The 16,034-nt window shown below is 37.9% G+C and overlaps 1 protein-coding gene across 1 annotated transcript in view; it reads left to right on the top strand.

Moving 5' to 3' along the window:
* MIPEP (mitochondrial intermediate peptidase) overlaps window positions 1-15,271 on the top strand; it is a gene marked incomplete at its 5' end in the record, with an annotated part of 77,384 nt that extends 62,113 nt beyond the window's left edge. Inside the window, 3 exons of the mRNA XM_080364314.1 lie at window positions 4,618-4,739; window positions 5,487-5,560; window positions 15,127-15,271. Of these exons, the coding sequence (XP_080220440.1) occupies window positions 4,618-4,739; window positions 5,487-5,560; window positions 15,127-15,221 (291 nt within the window). The 3' untranslated portion in view covers window positions 15,222-15,271. The remainder of the gene's footprint in view (window positions 1-4,617; window positions 4,740-5,486; window positions 5,561-15,126) is intronic.
* Window positions 15,272-16,034: the final 763 nt, after the last annotated feature.

The following is a 16,034-nucleotide window of genomic DNA, read 5'->3' on the forward strand; positions in this document are numbered from 1 at the left end:
GGAACAATGATTACTCACACTCAAACAATAGCTAGGTTAGTATATGTTAAGCTACTTGTAGGTTTGTTTTTGGTTTTGTTTTTTTTCTTTTGGTTTTGTCTTTTTAGAATCACACCTAAATTTTTATGTCAGATTATTTTTGTGATAATCTTAACAGTTCTAAATTTAGAATTCAAATAATTGAATCCTAGATTGTTTTATGTAGTCTTCAAAACAATTTTGTTTAACTGATCCTGCCATATTGTTAAAATGAATGGTGACCTAACTTTTCAATAGAAGGTAGAAGTTGCAGTAAGTTTTTCTCCAAGAGCAGTAGTCCTACCCTCTCCAAAGATAACAGGATAAATGCTTCTGTCCTCTGACTACAAAGGAAGCCTATGTGACTAGTTTGGGCAAGATGCCTAGTATAAGGCAACTAAAGTAAACCTGAATCTTATTTTAAGAATGTATCCTACAAGGACTTTTAAAAAAATTCCTGATAAGGTGTAAGAATATAAAAGTATCATTGAAGGGTTTTTGTTTATTACAGGATGGGATGGAAAGCCATTGAACATGGAATTTTGGAAATATTTCAGACATGGTTATAAGAGAAGATTGACGATGTTAGTGGAAAAAAAGGCCCCTTTAATAAGTGCAGTGGATTAGTTGAACACCTTTATTTCAGTCAGTTGTGCTGGGGAAAAAGCAGGCATGAACATGACCTGTGGATGGCATATTATCATAACCCATGGGCTATGCTGCAAAATGCACTATTTTATGAACTCCTGGAATAGGTTCATGGAACTTTTTGAAGTTGGTGATTACTCAGAGTCTTCATTAACTTTCTAGCTGCTTACCAAAAATATAACATTTAATGAGGAGGGTGCCCCTGTTCTACATGTCTAGCCTTTTTCCTTTCCAAAAGGAAAATTGATATGTCTTGTCTTTTTTTTTTTATTTATTTTTAATATGAAGAAATCATTCAGTGCTGAAAAGCAAGTAATTTTGCATCCATAGCTAATTTTATTACAATGAAGTTTTATGTAAAAAGGTGAACCATTTAGTTTTATATACATTTACAGTGATGTATTTGGTTTTTTTATTGATCACAGAAGCTTTTAAAGGAGTATTAGCTGATATATTCTTGGCCTTTTTGAGTGTTTTATTGCCTTGATTGTAATCTCATCTGTACGAAATAGGTAGTTTTTCAATTCATAGAAGTTATTCCATGTGAATTAGGGTAGAGGATATGTCTTAATGTTTAAATATTTGTTTACAGGTAGCAAAGTCCAGTTTTGAAACATTAATTGCTGGAACGGCATAGAATCACAAAATGGACTTGAGTGATGTATTAATAAAAATGTATTAATAGTAATGGGTAACGAGTAGTGGTGAAATATTGAAGACTGGGAGTTCCTGATCAGAAACTTTGAGTAAGGACTAAGGAAAAGGTCGTGGCAGGAAAAGATAGCATGCTAGAGTTATTAATACTCTAGAGTGGGGCAAATCTCTACTGGTTAAAAAATAAAAATAAAATACAGGCTTCAGACTTCACTAGGGAATAGAAATGTTCATAACAAGATTTCCTTGACTGCTGTTTGCAGCATGAAAACAATCTTAGTTGTGGTATGCCTTTGTGGATGGTAGTCATCATAGATAACTTGAGGTGTGTGAAAGTATGTTCCTTATGCGTTGCAGTGAAGGAAGAGAGAGTCATCTATACCCTAACTGTCTTAGGCGTCTGTCTTAAGATTGATTGACTCATCCTCTATTTTTGTTTCCTTTTTTGGATACTGACCTGTTGCCAATGAATTTTTGATTTCTCAACTTCATCATATCTGAGAGCCTCCCCATGCACGGGCAGATAGATGAGCAGTGTCTCTCCCTGGCCTTTCTATATCCTTTCTTTTTCTTTTTCTCTTTTGCAGCGAAGCAATGTGAAGTTTCCTACTTCAGTATATTAGCAGAGACAAGGTCAAACAAAATGTCTTATATTTAAACAGAGGGTGCTGAGGCCTGTTCTAGGTGCAAACTCTGAAACAAACTCTTGGTCTCGGACAGCTTGCTGAGGAAATGTTCTTTTCTCCTTGCTTACTTGTGACAGAGATTTTCAGAATCCTGATGAATGGGATGATTGGTCATCTTGGAAGTGCAGACAAGCTGGTTTAGATGCAGCCCATTAAATGCAAGAACATTTGACGTGAACAATGTAATATGAGCTGTTGAGGAAACGTTCTTCCCTATGTCAAGCTCATAGAAATTATTTTTGTTTGTTACAGAAAAAGCAAATTGGATTTTTCACTGTAATGACCTATTTGGAAATTACTTAAATTTCTGAGTATGTGAAATCAATTCATCAGCAAAGCTTTCCACATTCCTGAGAGAGTTGTAGTTTCAAGTTGAAACCTTTAATCTTAACTTTGTAAACTTAATACACAATAAAATAAAAACTGACATGTTTTCCTGCTCAGTCTTCTAAAAATGTGGACTCTCTGATCTGTTTCAAAATGTGCTTTTAGTTTAGTGATTATGGTTATAATTAAGAAAAACTGTAGCTTTGAAGTATAAGCACGGCAACCATAATACTTTTCAGAGCGAACTGGAGAATCTGTATCCAAGTTGAATGTTTTTGTGTACTTGCAGTACAATGAGATACAATACCATTGCTGTTTACTTTAAAGGAAAAAAAAGTTGATCATTCTTTAGAATTTGCATCGTGCTTCAAGACACACAGGAAAATTGAAGGCTGGTGAATTTTTCATCTTCCCTAACCTTTCTGCTCCTACTTTAAACTGGTTGTGCAGGCTACCAGTAGAGGCTAAAATGGTCACCTATGGCAAATTCAGTCTATTTTTGGACACCTGTCTTAGGGTAGAGATAACCATCTTGTCAAAAGAAGCTTTTGAATGGCTGAATTACAGCTCACTTTGAGAACTTGATTTGTAGGTGTTGCTCAGAAAAAGGACCTAACAGCTTTGTTTCTCATAAGCTCTTATAGGCCACTGTTTGCTGCCCTTTTTAAGATGAAAAGGCTGATTAAAAGCCAAATACTTTATTTCCACACTCTCAGTTGGTCAATTTATTTAACATACACATCATCTTTGACTTGGATAACGGAGAATAAGATGCTGATCAGCACTTTATCAAATAAAGAAACGTAGTTTATTTCAGCTGTCAAAAATGAGGTTGTTACTTACAATGAATAATAATATAATATAAAAATAATGATAATGAATCACAGTCAAAGATAAGTAGTTGTGAGAAATGAATTGCTAAAGCCCCTTTTCTGTGTGGCTGCCTCAGAATTTCATCCACTACATGTAGGATAAGAATGAGCATCTGACAGCCCATGGTTTTCAACTTAAAACATCTGTTCAGACACTTTATTTATCTTCCAGTTTGTCTTTAAAACTCTCTTTTCTAGAATACTTACAAAAATCTTGGCCACAGTCACATCACAAGAATGTTAAGATCTTTGATTTTGGATAGGAGGACAAATACGATATGGGACTTTTCTCCTCTTTGGTTTCCTCAGAGCCAGAAGGGCAACCTAAGATTTTACTCCTTCATCTATATATTCATCCATATTCAGTTCAAAAAATGTGTATAAACCTGTAGGGAAACAAAGGCTTTTCACCTTGGACTTGCTTGCCTTTCCACATTGCACCAGGGACATGATGAAACATTCATCCCTGGAGATACTGAGACTTCAGACAGACAGAGCCCTGAGAAACCTCATCAGAGTTGGCCCTGCTTTGAGCAAGGTTGGACCACATGACCTTCAGAGGTCTCTTGCAGTCTAGACTACTCTGATCCTGTCAGGGAAAGAAAAGAAAAAAAGGAAAAGTACTAATACTTGTGATTTTTCTCTGCTAAGAAAACATAAGTAAACAGTCAACACCAAGCAGCATTAAAAAAGGAGTCCACCATCACAGGAATGAGTCATAAAGCCAAGTAACAATACATAAATGAATAATAATATAATTATGGATGGTCATCTGCTATGTATATACATCCAGAAATGTACAAACAAATCTGTGAACAATGGCATCACATGTGGATGTAGTTTGTCTACGTCTTGAGTTTTTTGGCATATGGGAAGCTGTGTTTTATATAGTAACAAATGCAAGTACCTAGTATAATTTTTTTGTGTGTCAAATGTTTATAGATTGAACTTTTCCAAGTGTGACATTGCAGTTACCCACATGGAAAATGATAAAATATGGTGTTACTTGTAATAAGGTAATGGTGGTTTTCTTTCAAGACCAATAGAACAACATAAGTAGTGTTGAATATGAATACATTTTTTACTGCTTGGTTTTCTCTAATTCTGTTCCTGTTGATGTATAATTTTAATTGTGATGATCAGTATATTGGACATACAGTACTTCAGCTGAAAAATGCTGCTTATAATAAAGGATGTGTTCGTTCTGGGATTTCTGGTGGTGGTGGGTTTTTTCCTTTTTTCCTTCTGTTTTGTTTTTGTTTGTTAGTTTTTGTGTGTGTTTTGGTGTGTGTGGGTTTTTTTTAACTGTTTGTCATTAATAGTATAATAACTCTTCCATCATACTTCAGAAAATGCTGAACGATTTAAAGGACGGCTACTATTCTGTTTTTTTGTTTGTTTTCTCCTTACAGGCCTGGCAGCTGCGATTCAGTCATCTTGTGGGCTACGGTGCCAAATATTACTCCTACCTCATGTCTAGGGCTGTTGCCTCCATGGTGTGGAAACAGTGTTTTGCTCAGGACCCGTTTGATAGGTAAAACCAGAGAAAATAATAAGTAGAATGAAGTGTTGTGCTACTTCTTTCTGGAAAGCATGCAACAAATGGGGCCACATAGATTGATTCTTTTTTTTTAATGACAATTAGTTGTTAGCCTTTTTCTTGATTTTAAGAGGATTACAGAACAGGAAATAGCCACAGGTATCAAGTGTACTTTCAAACATGTTCATTGGTGCAAAATACCACATGTCGATGTTTTAAAATACAGGTGTGCCAATTGGGAGATGCTGAAATCCATACGTAGATGTAATTAGAGGGCTTGATTTTCATAGGTGCCTAATTACTTGTAATTTTCTATTGAAATCAAAAGCAACTGTGGGTATTAAACAAGCTTCATGTCACTGACTTCAAAGCTAAGTGTATCCGTCCTGCTCATTTTGCTTTGTGAAATTAAAAAGTAACTTGTGAGATCACAAATTTTGAGTGTTCTTATACCTTAGGTGAATGTTTAGTGTGTTGTAACAGAGCAACTTTTCCCCTTGGAGCAATGAAGGCTAAAATATTGTTAGCAAATTAACTTCTATAAATACCAACACATATTCGTATGCATAAAATTTGTCTAGCTCAGTTACTTATAGTATAATTTTAGATATAATTTGAATTTGAGAAGTCAACATGGATTCAAGGCAGTCATTGTTTCATAGCGGAAGATTTAGAAGAAAACCTCACTGAAAGTTGAACAGATTGCATTTGCAGATCACTCTAACGTCTATGTTTCTCCAGGGCAATGGGTGAGCGTTACCGTAGAGAGATGCTGGCACACGGCGGTGGAAAAGAGCCCATACTTATGGTACAAGGTAGAAAAAAATTAGAACTGTTTTATTCCCTTGCTCAAGGAAGAAATAATTTAGCTATATTTCCCAGTTTGATCTTTTTAGTTTAATCATGGTTTTAACTGGACTTATGGAAGAAAACTTGTTCTTTTACATAGTTAAGTGGACTGGTTGTCAACTTTGTGTCATGATCAGTAGAAGTCCTTGTGACATACAAAATAAAAGACCCACAGATATTTGAGGTGAAGTGTTGGAAGTGGCTGTAATACAAGGCTGTCTAAATAATTCATACTAATAGTATCATATACTTTAAGGAAGTTAGATGACACCATTTTTGGATACAAAAAATGAGTAACTTCTACGTACGTGGAATTCATAATAGATCTGTTTATTTTGCATACAAGAATTTGAACTTGCTTTGGCCCTGTTGTTTTAGTATCATCAAAATACCTTTGGTCTTATTAGTACCTTGAATATACATTTTCATGAAATGGAAGTCTGAAGACTAATAAAGGCACATGGTTATTATTTGTCTCAATACCATATTTGCCTTCTGAGTCTGGAAAATAGCTTTTTAAAGTCATTCATATAGCAAAATTACGGCACTTCATATATTAAAAAAAATTATGTCAGGAGAATAAAACAAGTTTGCGAAGCTGCTGAGTTTTTCTCAGATCTGTCAATGAGATCAGGATAAAGACTTTCCTCTGTAATGTTGCAATATTCAAACCAACCAATTTTACATTAGTGTCACTATTTCTGATATGAGCACTTGGTAAGTACTTCATCTAATGGGCGATTCTTCAAATTGCTCTGAAATTGTTAATAATGAAGATGAATATTAATTTGGTGACCTCTGATTGCTCCAGTTTGGGAGACTGGAAGTTGTGGCTTTTTTCTACAGATAAGGAGCACAGTGGTAACATATCTGTATTTCATCATAAACTTGGCTCAGTTTCATAACTAGAACATTTTGGTTCTTTGACCCATTTGTATATGTTTGAAGCAATAACCTCTGTTCTCCTTAGACTCATCATGTATTAAGTAACTATATACTCTCTAGATAAGTCTATTTATATTTGTGATCAACAGGGTTGCTTTTCCTTCAGCATGACTTTGAAAATTTACCTTTCTTTACTGGTCTTGACGAGCCTGTGGTTGTAACCTCAGAAAACTGCAGCTCAAGATTGTGGATTGTAGTTGCAAGGCAGGAATGCACATCTTTACAAGTAAATCCAATTCTATTGCAAGCCATATGGTAGAGAAGGAAATAATGGTTTTAAACACCATTTATGCTTCTCTTTTCTTTCTGGGATGTATTTTTAATTTTACTGAGCATGAGATCTTCCAGGAATGTCTTAGAGGCTATGTTGAGGTTACTGGCAGTGTGCTCTCTTGAATCAAATGTTATTGAAATGAAGTTTGCAGAACTCATCTCTGGATGAACTTAAAAAAATTTATGGATTTCCCTCTTGCATGTGTGAGAATGCAGTGGAACATGGTCCAATCAATTTGGGGTTGAGAGTATACGTCAGTTATTTTGGACTTGTTACTGATATTAACCTGAAAAAATGACATAATAGTCCAGGAAATTTCAGGTTTATTGTAAGTTTAAAGGAAATATAAATATGATGAAGTATTGCAAGGTACGTTGAAAGCACACAAGTGCAATAATTACATCTTTTAGGCATTTGAATATTCGTAGTCCTCATGCTTATAGTTTTCATTTCATTTAGTGCAGATACTTCATCAGTGAGTCCTCAGGACCAATAATGAGTAATGAAGAAGTGAGAGCTCTGCAGCCGGGGGGTTTGAAGAAGAGAGCGAACTGTTTTTAAGGAACAGTTGTGCATACTGCAGGACAGCGAACTTGGCATTAATTGTAGAATAATGGGATCTTGTGTGTGACGTCATCAAAAATCTTATGTACAGCTTGATTTTTTTTGTTGTTTTGGTTTGGTTTGGTTTGGTTTCGTTCAAATCAGTAAATGAATAATCACTAAACAGAACTTTGTGTCACTTTAAGGTCAGTAACAGTAGTGGACCTGCTGGTGTGTTTGTTCATGTGCAACAAGAGAACCAGAGGGCAGTAACTCCTCTGTGTCAGCATTGGCGTGAATGATATGGTGATAAGAGAACACACTTCTGATTTACCAAAAATGGCACAAGTCTTCAAGATGTTTTCACAGTATTACAGAATCATATAATAGTTGAGGTGGGAAGGGATCTCTGGAAGTATCTAGGTATCTAGTCCAACCCCCTTGCTTAAGCAGGGCCACCTAGAACCAGTTGCCCAGGACCATGTCCAGACAGCTTTTGAATATCCCCAAGAATGGGGACTTCACAGCCTCTCTGGGCAACTGGTGCCAGTGTTTCCTGATGTTCAGAGGAAACTTTCTGTGCTGCCATCCAGCGAGACCTGGACAGGCTGGAGACTTGGGTGGGGAAAAATTTAATTAAACAGAACAAGGGCAAGTGTGGAGTCTTGCGTCTGGGTAGGAACAACCAGTATAAGTTTCCAGTATAAGTTGAGGAATGACCTGTTAGAGAGCAGTGTAGGGGAAAGGGACCTGAGGTCCTGGTGGACAGCAGGATGACCATGAACCAGCACTGTGCCCTTGTGGCCAGGAAGGCCAATGGCATCCTGGGATGTATTAGAAGGGGAGTGGTTAGTAGGTCGAGAGAGGTTCTCCTTCCCCTCTACTCTGCCCTGGTGAGACCACACCTGGAATATTGTGTCCGGTTCTGGGCCCCTCAGTTCCAGAAGGACAGGGAACTGCTGGAAATAGTCCAGTGCAGAGCCATGAAGATGATGGAGTGGAGCATCTCCCGTATGAGGAAGGGCTGAGAGAGCTGGGTCTCTTTAGCTTGGAAGAGAGGAGACTGAGGGGGGACCTCATTAATGTTTATAAATATGTAAAGGGTGAGTGTCATGAGGACGGAACTAGGCTCTTCTCAGTGACAACCAATGATAGGACAAGGGACAATGGATACAACTGGAGCATAGGAGGTTCCACTTAAATATGAGAAGAAACTTCTTCTCATTGAGGATGACAGAGCACTGGAACAGGATGCCCAGGGGGGTTGTGGAGTCTCCTTCTCTGGAGGCATTCAAAACTCACCTGGACACATTCCTGTGTAACCTCATCTGGGTATTCCTGCTGCAGCAGGGGGATTGGACTAGATGATCTTTTGAGGTCCCTTCCAATCCCTAACACTCTGTGATTCAGTTTATGCCCATTGCCTCTGGTCCTGTCACTGAGCACCACTGAAGAGAGCCTGGCTCTGTCTTCTTTGCAGTCTCCCTTCAGGTATTTATACTCGTTAATAAGACCCCCTGAGCTTTCTCTTCTCCAGGCTGAACAGTCCCATCTCTCCCAGCCTTTCATCATAGGAGAGATGCTCTGGTCACTCAGTCATCTTGGTGGCCCTTTGTTTGAGTCTCTCCAGTGTGTCCATGTCTCTCTTTGTACTGAGGAGCCCAACACCAGACCCAGCACTCCTGGTGTGGCCTCACCAAAGGCCAGAAGGGGAAGGATCCCCTCCCTTGACCTGCTGGTGATACTTTGCCTGATGCAGCCCAGGATGCCATTCACCTTCTTTATGGTAAGGGCCTGTTGCTGGCTTCTATTCAACTTGGTGTCCATCAGGACCCCCAGGTCCTTTCTGGACAAGCTGCTTTCTTGTTGGGTGGCCCCCAGCATATGTTCATTCTTGGGATTGTTCCTCCCCCCGGGTGCAGGACTTTGCACTTCTCTTTTTTGAGCTCTGCCCCATCATCAAAATCAACCCAATAATGACCCCTGGGGTACACCACTAGTCACTGGCATCCAACTATACTTTGCAGCACAGATCACTCCACTCTGGGCCTGGCTGTTCAGCCAATTTTTCAATCCATCTCCCTGTCTGCTCATCCAACCAACACATCGACAGCTGCTCTGTGGGTTTCTTAAGGAAGACGGTGTCAAAAACCTTGCACAAGTGTAGGTTGCCAATATCCACAGTCTCCCCTCATCTGCCAGGCCAGTTGTTTCATCATATAAGGTTATCATTTTGGTTAAACATGACTTGCCATCAGTGAATCCATGCTTAATATTCCTGATGATTTTGTTGTTCATGAGCCTGGAAATGGTTTCCAGGCTTAGCTGCTCTGCTACCTTCCTAGGGACAGACATGAGACTAACCAGCCTGTAGTTCCCTGAGTTCTCCTTCTTGAATATAGGAGTTACATTTGCTTTTTTCCAGTCTTTTGGCACTTTTCCCAGTGGCCATGATGAATCAAAGATTACTGAGAGTCACCTTGCAATGCCATCTGCCAGCTGCCTTGGCACTCAGCATCCCTTCAGAGCCTGCGGGTTTATGTATCCTCTGACACCCAAGCGTACATCTCCTTTGCTTCAGATTACCCCATTGGCCACTTTTATGATCTGAATTTCACTTTTATACTCTGAATTTCTTTAATGTTGCTTTGAACAGAAAATTTAGAAGGTATTCAAGATAATAAAAATAACCAGAATTCATCAGCAGGTTCCTGGCCTGTAAGTATTGTGATGTTCATCTATAAGCAGTACAAAACTTAAACAACCATGCTTGAATGACTCCCTGAAAATGAAATTGAGGTGACTCAGGTCTTTTGACAAGTTAATAATTTGATTGCTTGTTTGGGATTATTTGAAGTTAAAGCATAGAACACACGTGATGGAAAAGCTTATTATATGTTTATACTTAATTGCTGTGTAGTTATTACAAAAATTGAGAATTTAAGGAGAAAAGTAAGAACAGTTACTTGTTCTTTAATTTATTTAAGTTCCATAAGCTTCTGACTCATTTTGCTGCATTTTTTCCTTTTCATTCCGGATGTTTCAGAATACTTGATTTCCATCTTTTGTTTATTTTCATCAATTGCAAAACTGTGCTCCCGTAGCAGATGACCAAACGGGTTCCTGATTAAACACAGATTGCACCACACTTAAAAGCTTGTTGATTTTACTGTTCTTCAGAGAAAGAGTCTGGATTCTGTGCCCACTAGTGCCATATTTCAAAAACCTTAAGTTCTGTGGCTGTTATTTCAGACGTATTTTTTATATAGCAAAATGCACTTGTACAAGTCTGATTTCTGGATGCACGTATGTAGCCTCACCCTTGAAGTGCTTCCGTATCTCATTGTGAAGTGAGCCATGTTCATTGACTGAAAACAGATAACAAGTGCATTTCATTTATGCAGTTTCTTTGTTAGGATTTTCTTCTCAGAAGATATCTATTGTCTTTCTTTTGTGTTTGGATATGATCCTACCTTTTCATCTTTCCCCACATGATTCCATAGACCTACTGATTGGGGAAGATAAAGGATTTGACCTGCCATCCAGTGGAGTTACTGACAAGACTCCTGTTTGGACTAGTCTTTAATTAGAAAGCACAATACACTTTTCTGTTGTTGTTGTTTTCATTTCATTCTCTTGGCATTTGTTTCCATTAAAAAAAAGAAAAGAAAAAAGAAAAAATAACACAAAAGCTTTATGAAACCTTTTTTAACACGTTCTGAAGTGACCTATTTTTACTCCTTTGATAATCTCCAAAATACAGAAATGGTTGCAAATATGGATAGCAAGAGCAATTAAAAATGAGTGAACAACGCTTTATCCAAGAGGCTTCCTTTTCCTCCCGCCCCCCAGTCCCCTTAGGAAATACAGTTTGAGAAAAACTTGATGCCTCTGTCATTTTGGGTTGGCCACATGGCTCTTTCAGACCCTCTCCTTCTCAGGACTGTGTGGCATTAGTGATTCCAAATTCCTTTAAAGATACATAGTGCAGGTGTCCCTTGCCGGTCCAGTTGTGTGCTGGCTGCAGGTCTGAACAAGATTCAGGTGTGCACCATCCCTCCCTCTCTCCCTTGGCACTCCCTGACTGGAAGGAAACCCAGGTGCACAGGCAGAAAGTGAATTGCAGTGTGAAAAGTACTGGGTTGGATGATCTGGGAACTGAGAGAGTGGAATAGATCCTGGAATGTGCTTCTCCTGCAGTTTTGATGCCCTTTGGGTCTCTGAAGAAGACCTTGTGCAACATACATGTGAAGTTTTTGTTCTCGATTTGTTAATGCTGTGTTATATTGCAGACAGACATTCAGTTGTGTGTGTACATGGTAATCAAACCAGCTGAATCTGTAAATAAACATGCATTTGCTCCAGTGCCGTTTGAAAATTTGTTTTTCCGTGCCTCAAATTGTATTTCATGAAATAATGATGATTTGAAGAGGCTGTAAAAATCTTCAGATAATGATTGTGTGTCTCTTTGAAAGTATAAGGAATATGCATAAATCCTAAAACTGATGCAAATGGCAACATATGTTAACTCAAACTACATGGTCCCAAAGTAATTAGTGTTCCAAAGGGGCAGAGGCCAAATTTTGCCACAGGCTTTGTTCTTTGCCCAATTTCAGTGATTGTAGGTTATAGCTAAGCCGGCTCTCAAAAGGGTGTGGTTAACCACAGCGCTGTAATGTGAAAGAAAACTTCAAAGCAGAGCAGATAAGCTATGCAGTTGCCTTAGGCTTGGGAGAGACCGAGCTGAAATAGGAGTTGGGCTGAATGTATAAAATACACTCCTAGATTTTAAAACTACAACCCTCAGACCTTGTGGACATCTTACTAAATCATTTAGACTGAAGTGCTGAGTACTTACAATATATCAAAGCTGATCTTGCTTTAAAGTTTACAGGAGTTTAAAGGGAGACATGACCATTTTTAACACATCTGGGTAGAGTAAGAGGTTAAAACACAGAAATGCCATCAGTGTCTGTTTCTTTTGGAGTTGTCTGCTCTAAAATCTGTGGTTATTTATTTCCTAAGTGCATGATCATTTTACTGCAGTAGGAGTTCTTCAGCAATGACCTCAGTTACTCTTCATCCTTCCCTTGCAAAATCAAATTTTACTAGTGTCTGCTTCTGATGTCAGCGATGGGAAAATAGCAATGCAGTAGACCAGTAAGGCAAGAAATCTGTTTGTGTTATTGGAAGTTTGAAGTACTGGGTAGGAGTTCATTTGACATCCCTAGTGCCAGAAAGATTTTGAATTTTCCTACATATTTAAAACAAACTATGTGAAGTCTAAACAAACGCAGTTTGTAGCACGTTTTGAGTAAGATTTGAAAACATATTATTCAGCTGCGCTAAAATACATTTGAGGGTACTGTAGTTAATTATGTTTCTTTTATTAATTTTGTAATATCCACGGTTGGAAGGTTTTTGTTACGATTTACCATTTTTATGTAAGAAGGAAATTAAATCTATTTGAAGATAATCCCAGCATCAATCTCTTCCCCCTCATCATTACACTGTTAGCTTTTCTTCTTTTGCAACATTCTGATAGTCGTAGTTTAAAGAATTGTCCCCAGCAGAATAAGTTTTAGTGTGTCAAATGAATTGGCTAGGCATTATCCAGGCTGGCTGTTTTTCATAAAGTCAGTATTGGAAGTGTGGTTTTGTATTTTGGGGCTTGGAGAGTCGTGGTTATGTCTGTTGTGGCCATCTTTATATACTGTCTGTGCAGCATTAGTCATCCCTCCATAGAAAAGGGCGTATTGGCTATAGAAAAACTTTCTTGGATAAAACCACATCTTCAAAATTGAAAGGAAGGAATAATTTCACCAACTTGAAATTTTTATACCTGAGTTATTCATCTAGGTTTCCTTTCTGAGATACAGGGAAAAGTAGGTTCTTCATAGGCACAACTCATCATAAAGGCCAGATGAGGGGCACCTGTGAAAGTCTTCTTACTGTTCAGTCTATAGAAATAGAGCCAGTTAGCTCAGATGTAAATGTCTGGGGCAAAATGAAGCCAAAGAAAGGCGAAACGAATTGCACTGTTGGGACTGCACTGCTCCAGCTGAGTTTAAGGTGAAGCTTCAGAGTCATGCATGCCAGTACATGTTCCAGTGGGCTGCTGTCCATGTCACCTTTCTGAGGCATTCTCGCCACTTCTGAGAAAACTTTGGTAAAACAGTAGGAGTTTTAACTGGTTGTTAGGGAGCAAATATGCATGTCCCCCAGCCAGGAACCAGAGAGGGGGAGTCTGCAAGAGGCCGTGGCTCTCTGGGGAAGGCAGATTAGTCGCTGGTATCTGGACACATCTGTTTCTGAGCCCAGCATATAGCAAGTCGTTTTTCATTGTGAACTAGAAGTAATTCCACAGCAATTTTACTTACATTAGCGTAGATGACAAGTTTACTAAGTATTTGGAAATATTAATTCTGTTCTCTTTCATTCTGAAAATAGCTTGATGCAAACTTCATTTAACAGCATTTTGGTCAACCTATATATAGCTAGATATTTGTTTTCCTTTAGTGCTCAGTATTAACCTACTGGGTCATGGCCATTTGTGATGACACATGCAAAATGTGTTTAACTCAGATTGAAATGGGACTCGGTGAGGTCTTAGCAAGAGCATTATTTTTGGTCACATAAAAAATTACCTCAAGCTGGTCTGTTACCTGGTGGGTTTTGAATCATTGTGTTGCAGTGAAAGATTCCGGTCTTTTCACAGCATGCAATTATAGTTTCCACTGAAAGCAAATATTGTTGAGGATGTGAAGGAATATAAAATTATGTTCTGTAGGTAGGCTGATCAGAAGGGGTAGAACAAGGTTATATTTACATTGGCAGTTGTCAGAAAGAACAGATCACTTCAAAGAAGTACGAAGATTAAATTTTACATTATTTGGCAGCTGCACTGTTTTTTTTTCTGGTACAAGTAATGCAGTAAATTTCCATATATAATCTTGAAAATGTTAATAGCAGTGAAAAGACCAACATTAATATAATGTTAAGTACAAAGAAACATCTGAAAATAATTTACAGTATATATTCCCATGCTTTCTAAAGACTAGGATTCTAGGGAGGAAGCTGTGAGACTTTTAGCTGGTCTGCTTATAGAATTACCTGACAAAGCATTTAAGTGTGATCCTTCATTATACTAGTTTCCCTGTCTGTTATTCTCTAGCCATCTGCTACAGCTAACATATGCACTAGTAACAATTCTTAATAAAAGGTAAAGTCTTGGTGCTGTGAAAAGGCAAAACTAACAGTGCAGTGCACTGAAAATACATTTGTTTAAGTATGTTTCATGCCTTGTTGTACATTTCAGAAATATTTGTACTTTGAATACTAAATGAAATGTTTTTAAGGTGAGTAACACTTTGAGAAAATACGGGATTTTTTTCTGGCTCAGTGAGACCTGAGACTCAGCAGATCAGGATTTAGATACCCGCTCAATCATGGATTTATTCCAGTCATTTGGAAATGACAGTCTGTGGTTACAGTACTTTAAAATGCTTATAATTCCCTGCTAAAGCAAGATTGTGATGATAAAAATCAATTAACAATCTTGAAACCTGTCAATTCTGTGATAACGTGTAACAGGTAGCTTGAAGAAATTAAATAATCCCTATACATTGCTTGTATTTCTTGACAAAGAAACACGGTAGCCATTTCTATCATATCATGACATTAAAAGTTAGTTAGTGATAAGCGTTGTTATTAACAAAGCTTTTAAGGTCACAGTATTCTTGCTAAGAGTCTGTTCTCTTGGTTTTGCAGGTATGCTTCAGAAATCACCTTCAGTGGAAGATTTTGTGGATGCCCTTGTTTCAGACTTAGACCAAGACTTTGAAACATTTTTCATGGACTCCTAAAAATGTTCTTCAGAATTGAATTATTTTATGGAACATTGCATACATTTTCATAATTGTGGATACCATATTGTTGTGACTGGTTTTGCTTCTTGGTGAACACTTGTAAAAGTTTGAATATTCATGTTCGTGGAACAGTAATAAATAATTTCATTGAATCACCTGTTTTCGTTTATGAAGATGATGGCTTTCCTTTGTGTAGAAACTTAAGCATGGAATTTGAGAGAACAAATCCTCTTACTGTACTGTTAGAAAATTTGATGTTGTTGGAACAGCTGATTAAATGGCAATTGAACTCATCTTCAGGGTGAGTGGAGTGATATGAATGATCTTTTGATAGGCACGTTGGATTCAGTATTGGAACGTACCTAGTGAGTGTCATGGCCCAGAACTGGGTCTTTCTCACATGCTCGTGGATATTCTTTAAACTCGTTTAACTCTGTCCCTTGCAGGAATCCTCTATTGGGGAAAAGCAAATTGTGTTTGCAATGGGGAGGAAATTGGAAAGAAAGATAAAGTGGAAAACTGGGAACTATATTTGAGGTAGTGAACAAAAAGATGGGAGGAGAAAAACTGTAGTCATACAGGTACATGGTGGAAAATGTTAGGATGTGGAAGAAAGATATCTTGCAACACAAAAAAAAAGAGAGATGAAAGAGTAAAATAGGTACCCCATGAGTGTTTCCTAACGGATAACATGGAAGGTAGCCATGCTTTGGTAATTGTGTTGATCCAGTGGGTATATGTGTGGCCGTGTTTGTAAGTAGAAATAGTATCTTTTGTTATACAGAGCCATGGAGCTGGTCTTCTTCAGGT

Source organism: Nesoenas mayeri (assembly GCF_963082525.1).
Source record: "Nesoenas mayeri genome assembly, chromosome: 1".
NCBI classification, from domain to species: Eukaryota; Metazoa; Chordata; class Aves; order Columbiformes; family Columbidae; genus Nesoenas; species Nesoenas mayeri.